The sequence below is a fragment of the Vespa crabro genome, chromosome 18, assembly GCF_910589235.1.
Source record: "Vespa crabro chromosome 18, iyVesCrab1.2, whole genome shotgun sequence".
In the NCBI taxonomy this organism is placed as follows: Eukaryota; Metazoa; Arthropoda; class Insecta; order Hymenoptera; family Vespidae; genus Vespa; species Vespa crabro.
The window spans coordinates 2,204,435-2,211,934 of NC_060972.1; the positions used below are offsets into that span (position 1 = coordinate 2,204,435).

At 26.4% G+C, this 7,500-nt stretch overlaps 1 protein-coding gene across 4 annotated transcripts in view; it reads right to left on the reverse strand.

Annotated features, from left to right (window-relative positions):
• LOC124430419 (one cut domain family member 2-like) overlaps positions 1 to 7,500 on the reverse strand; it is a 117,175-nt gene that overhangs the window by 633 nt on the left and 109,042 nt on the right. For all 4 annotated transcript variants that reach the window (XM_046976972.1, XM_046976971.1, XM_046976974.1 and 1 more), the window contains one exon: positions 1 to 55. This exon is cut by the window's left edge. In XM_046976972.1, coding sequence (XP_046832928.1) covers positions 1 to 55 — 55 coding nt within the window. The remainder of the gene's footprint in view (positions 56 to 7,500) is intronic.

The window sequence follows — 7,500 nt, forward strand, 5'->3', positions numbered from 1 at the left end:
GGCCCAACTGTCGCGCGATTGTCACCTGCATCTCCTTCGACGGCCTCTTGGTCTCCTAAGAAGAAAAATCATCTTTTCGTATATATACTAATAAATATACAAATAGATATATAAATATATCTAGATATATATATATATATATATATATATATATATATATAATTATTTATAATCTAGGAATGTTTTTTTTTGGGGTTTCTCTTGGACCAAATCGAACGAAGAATTAATTTAGACTTTTTATATATTTTGTAATGTTTAATGCGAAAGAATTTATTTTTTGACTATCGCAAATTTGTCGTCTGAAATATTTTGACAATTGATCGGATAGTTGGAATATTTTTAAATCGTTCTCAAAACTTTTTACAAATGACTCCTGCAAAAGATAAAAATCTTTTTATTACTATTATTATTTTTATTTATTTATTTATGTTGTTGGATATCAAGATGATCTGTTCTTTAATGCATTTCTTGAGGAAGAAATCAATACAGACGTTTTATCAGTCATTATGAATAAACTGTATAACGTGAAGTAGACTATTTATTATTATTATTATTATTTTTTATTTTATTCAGAATGTTTTCATTTACCTTCAATGAACATCTAATTAAATTAATGAAACAATGAATGAATTATATTATATTTTATATTAAATGCTCTGATAAAGTATCATTGAAAATCATTGAAAAGAAAAAAAAAAAAATCATAATTTCCTATCGGACATTTAATTAACATAATAAGATATTATATAGCTAATGTAATAAGCAATACAAAATTACTTTTTAATTTTTTTATTACCGTCCGAAATTATTAAAAAATAAAAATATGTATATATATATATATATATATATATATATATATATCGTTGTATGAAATCATTGAAAAGAAAAATTCATTGATCTACAAATAGCAAATAAATTAATTAATTATAAAAATTAAAAATTGTATAATTATCGTCGTAAAAAAAAATCGTTGAAAAAATATATTCGAAATGATCGACTTTATTATTATTACAATTTCATAAACGTTAATCTTTGAATAATACACGTGAAAGAGATCTTAAATAAATATTTAAGGCGATATCTTAATTTATTTTCATTCTGTTGGAATAGATCGAATAAGTCGCAATTCACCAACCACGTTCATTCTTCTGATAATTTTAACAATCTCACATTGTCTATTCATAGAATCCAAATTTTATTTATTTTATGAATTCATGAGATTTGAAAGTTGAGTTCAATAAGTTTTACTTAATGGCCTATCCAATCGCCCCTTTTTTTCCTTTTTCCACTTCTTTTTCTTCTTTTTTGCTTTCTTTCTTTTTTTTTTTTCTTCTTCTTTTTTTCTCTTAATTTTTTCATTTTTTTCCATATGTAAGATACGTTTCGAAAATAATGAAAATCGTTGTTTGTCTTAAGTACGTCAATAGGACGCATGTATGAGCCTAAAATATATTTATATGTAATCATGAGAAGATGAGAGAGAGAGAGAAAGAGAGAGAGAGAGAGAGAGAAAGAGAGAGAGAGAGAGAGAGAGAGATAAGGGGAAAATATAGAGAACGACGGATATTGACGATCTTTCTTATAAAAACTATTTCAAACATTTAAATTCGTGAATTAATTTCATGACCGAGATTTCTGATATATCATTAATTCTTAAAATATCGATTAAGTTCGTCGACTCATGGACATGATAGTTCTCTCATATTATTTTTCTATAATTGAATTCTCTATAACGGGATGTCATATAACATCGAAGTCACATAATAATATATATATATATATATATATATATATATATATTGATATGTTTTGTTTAGATATTATTTTATTTTATCGACGCAAGATTAATTGTCAAGGTATTTATGCTTCATTATTTTTTTTTTTTTATTTCTTTTTTTTCATATTTTTTTACTGGTATTAATTGTACTTAATGGGGTATAATTGCATGAATAATATTAATGTAATATGTAATCGGAATTTTTACATTATTTAATTTTTGTATAAGAGATGAAAAAAAAGGAAAGAAAAAAAAAAAAAGGAAAAAGGAAAAAAAAAAGGGAAGAAAAAGTAATCGAATTACGAATACGATCAATAATAACATTATTACGTATAATCCGATATGTACGTATGATAAAAGAATCGGATATTTTATTTGATCGTCGTATCAATTATAGATAATAACAATTAATGAGACAAATATTTATTGATTTTATGGATAATCGAAAAAAAAAGGAAAAAGAAAATTAATAACGATAATTAAAAATACTATGAAAATTAATTTGTTCGCTTTGGATGTTAAATTTTGTATCGTAAAAAAGAAAAAAAAAAAAAAGAAATGAAAAAAGGCGGAGGGAAGAAGGAAGCAACAAAAAAAAAAGAGAAAAGGAAAAAGAACAAGAAAACAAAAAAAATTATCTAACATTTTTTCAATTAGACGACGAATTCACTAAAGTCTAACATTAAGTGATAATTAATTGATAATGTTATTATGCAATTTTTTAATTTATCGAAACACTTCAATTTTTTTGATTCCTTTCTCTGATTAATATTATCCACGAGTTTGGATATTTTCTTTTTTGTTTATTATTTCTTTTATTGTTTATTTTTTCTTTTTCCGCTTTTTTCTCCTCTTTTTTTTATTTTTCCTTCTCTTTTTTTTTTTTTTTTTTTTTTTTTTTTTATCAATTTTCAAAACGACCCGTATAAATTGCTACGTAATAAAGAAAAATCCTTTGAGGAGTAACGTGAAATCCTGTTTCGGTAAATTTCGTTTTAAGTAAAACGTATTACGAGCGACGTCGAAATTTTTCATTGAGTTTGCGGTTTTGTATTAGTGACGATACCTAATACTAGCATTGCACTCGTGCATTTATACTAACACTTTCAAACGCGACGTGAACGGAGAGACAAGATACTAAAGCACGTTTCCTTTTTAACGCGACGTTTCTTATTCAACGTGTGTTCCAGAGTCTGACGATCAATAAAATGAACGCGGTTGTTACGCCGAAGTGTAGGTATACTACACATACATAAACATATATATATATATATATATATATATATATATATATATATATATATATACAAACATATCGATTATTATAGCAAATCGATGTGGCTTAGTTATTAAAATAAAAAGATTCACTCCTTTGACGGGATCTACGATTTAAATGCTTTAGTTATCACACTGGGATCGCCTTTAAACGATTTGATTGAATCTAAGAAACAATCTTTGAATATGAATTATTGATAAGTAAATTTACGTATGACACGCACATGAGTCAAAGTTACATTTTTCCCTTTTTCTCCTCGAGTTTTGTTTTGTTTTGTTTTTTTTTTTTTTTATTTTTCTTTTCTTTCTTTTTTCTTTTTTCCTTTTTTCCTTTTTTTTCTTTTTCTTTTTTTTTTAACAAGTTACATAAGTTTCGACTTGTAAAGAATGTCAATGTAAATATCTATGCGTAATTTATTTGTCTATTAAATAGATATTAGATCTATATGATTATTTTATTGATTAAATAAAAGATAATTGTAAAGAATAATCGTTAAATAATCGATAAGATCGGTGATCTAGAAGATTTTATTTTTTTCTGAGTGATCATTTAATGTAACACTTGAATTCAATTAAATCATTAAATTTAATTAATCATAATTTCCTGCGAGAAAGAGAGAGAGAGATGACTATGTATTGTAATAGAATATTTTCAATTATAATTTAGTTACATCTTTTTTTATATCAATATTATATAGCTTTATATATATATATATATAATCTATATATTATAATATATATATATATATAACATATAGATTATAATAATCTATATTTATTTACAGTCAGTAAATAAAATATTTTCTCTTATATCATTTCTATATAAAAGTCTTGACGACTATAATTGAATGTTTTTAATTAATTAAAAATGACTATAATGTGATTACAGCCTTGACGACTAGAAATAGTTACAGTCATTCACACCTATGATATATAATCGTATAATTAATTAGCAAAAGAATCATAATAATTATAACAAAAATAATTTTAGCTTAGTTGGCAGATGATTATAACTAGATTAACTTTCTCACTACATATACATATATATATATATATATATATATATATATATATTTATAGTTTTAATCATGTCAGTTCTATTATTATAACTTTCACGTACGTATACCTACTCATAATTTCATGTACTTTATTAACTCTCTCTCTCTCTCTCTCTCTCTCTCTCATTCTCTCTTTCTCTCTCATTCTCTTTCTCTTTCTACAAATCATCCTAAATATATATACGTAGAATATTTTCATTCTTTTTCCATAAAATGGATGATCATTCACGTTAAAATTGAACTCATATATTACGTACGAATAATTCTTAAAGAAGATGAAAATAAAAAAGAAATGTTTCTGTTCACTTGGAAAACACAAAATTGAATGCAAACACACACACACACACACACATATATATATGTATATATATATATCATAAATCCGTAATAATAATAATAATAATAATAATAAGATGAAAAAAGGAAAAAAATAGACTAGTTTTTTTCGATCGATGAAAATAAAACTTTGTTACCATTCGCTGGGAGGGAGGGAGGGAGGGAGGTGGAGGAGGAGGAGGAGGAGGAGAAGGAGGAGGAGGAGAAGGAGGAGGAGGAGGAGGAAGGGAGTAGGGGCGGCACACTTATCCATATTCAAATTTACTCTTGCTCTCTAATTACATTTCGTAATTTCTCGTTCGTTGAACTTCGTTTAAAGTAAAGTAAGGGGAATATTGATATCCTGTCTGGCTGGTTCGTTGGTGGAGCGTGAGTTAGCGATACACAACGAAACGAAGATGTCTCTGACTCGACATCGTGCCAACTCGCTCGTTACTTCTCTCTTTCTCTCTCTCTCTCTCTCTTTCTACCTACCCTAACCACCCCTTTCTCTCTGTCTCTCTTTCTCTCTCTACCTACCCTAACCACCCCTTTCTCTCTGTCTCTCTCTCTCTCTCTCTCTCTCTCTCTCTTCTCTCACTCTGTCGTAGTATAGAACGGCGCATCAATTGTTGGAAATACGGGACACTATCGGGGAGAACATCGTGATTATTCCATGACAGCCACTGTCCTCCCAGCTTCTATACATCTACGCGTATAGACTATACACACTATCTATGCACACACAAATACACACATATATATATATATATATATAATATATAATATATATATATAAATGTAAATGTGTATGTATGTATGTGTGTGTGTGTGCGTGTGTGTGTGTATATATATTTTATTCGTTTTCTTGTATATATATATATATATATATATATATATATATATATATATGTAATATATATATATATACGTTTATATCGTTTACCAGGACGTCGAAGTTGACAAAAGAACTGAATTTTCCTGCGTCCAACAAAAGGAATCCTAACTCGAGAACGATGTAAAGGTCGTTCGGAAATGAATTACAGAGAAATGTACTCACTCACTTACTCTCTCAATTTCTCTCTCTCTCTCTCTCTCTCTCTCTCTCTCTCTTTTTCTGTCTCTCTCTTTCTCCCTTTGTATGTTTCTCGAAATATTCGTGATTTAATCTTCGTTGTTGAATTTATGTCAAACACCGTATTATGAGTTTGACGTAATCTAAGGCATTCAGATTATGAATGGTATAGTATCGTTTATCGATAAGATTGTATCGTACGTATTTCTTAACGATTCAATTAAGTATATCATTCGTTTTACTTTATATAAGACGAATTAATTATGTGATAAAAAATATTTAATATCGAGCTATAATTATTTATTTATTCGATTGTAATTTTGAATAAATTTCGAAAGATGTATATCTTTTTCAAAACTTTTTTTTTTCTTCTTCTTTTCTATTATTTCTAATTATATTGATGATTTATCAAAAATGATTTAAGAAAATAAAATTTCTTTTCGTTTTTTTCTTCTCGAGCGTGAGAGAGAGAGAGAGAGAGAGAGATTAAGGTCTATTACGATTATTATTATTATTATTATTATTATTATTATTATTATTATTATTATTATTATTATTATTATTATTATTATTATTATTAATATTATTATTATCGTTATTATTTGCTTAAGGCTGATACATATTTATTAATGAATTCGAAATGAGAAATGAGATTTTTGAATGAAATTTATTTGATATATATATTATAAACCTAAACATGTCTATTTGTTGCGTATTTTTTTCTGTTAAATAAAATCAGAGTTCATATACATCATAATCGATAAAATATATGAACATAAAGCATACAAATTTGAACGTGTTATCAATCTTGACACAAGACTACGAAGAAGAAACATAGAGTAGAATTTGCAGAGATTATATGTGTGATATGCACACCTTTCTCTCTCTGTACATGTCTATATATGTGTATCTGTACATATGTGTGTGTGTGTGTGTGTGTGTATGTGTGTGCCAAATAATCGAGGGAGAAATCAAATGGAATGTGAAACGGAGCAAATGCGAACGCGTTAACTGGGCTAAGGCCAATACGTGAACTATTTGGCACAGTTCCAAAGACCCAAAGGTACCTTTAAACAGGACCCTTTCCGTTTCTTCGCGTGCTACAAAAGATTCTTCTATCGAATCGACTCAATGTTGTTATCTAAATGCCCGCCAAATTTAAATCGAATACCATCGGGCATGATTTTTCTAATAACTTAATTGGATCTTCGTAGATAATTTTTTTCTTTTGTTGATTATCACGCTTCTAATACTTATAATTGCGATCATTGTTAAATTATATTCATTTCTATGAATTCGATGATTTCAATATTTAATATAACGATGTAATTTTTATTGAGAAATTATCTTAAGTTCTATATTTCCTTTGAACGATGTAAATTTTATTCTCTTATACATTCTGCGAAATCAAAAATTTTTTAAAATGACTGATCAAAAATAAAAGTTATAAATAAAAATATATTCGACGTTGAGAGTTATAAAAAAAAAAAGAAAAAAAAAAAAGAAAAAAAAAAAAAAGAAGAGAAAGAAAAAAAAATATCCAATCGGGTTCGACGATATCACATTTCTCCGATAATAAAAAAATATAAAAAGATTCATCATCTTATTTTCCGATAATTAAAGAGCAATATGTAATTGAGAAAAAGAAAATAGGATACGTTATGCCGTGTAATAATTACGATCGATGTATCCTCATGATTCATTAAATCATTTTTCAACCGATCGATTTTATTAATAGAACTAAAACATTCTAATTATTCGCGTAAATAATTTCGATATTGAATTTGTTCGATCAATTAACATCCTTCTTGATATAAACATAACCACGAGAAATAATCGATTAATAAAAGAACTAAAAGAAAAAAAAAAAAGAAAAAAAGAAAAACAAAAAGTTTTGTACTTAGGTATATTTGTAAAGATTCGTACTTATATATGTGAGAGTATATAAGTACGAATATATATATATATATATATATATATATATATATATATATATATAC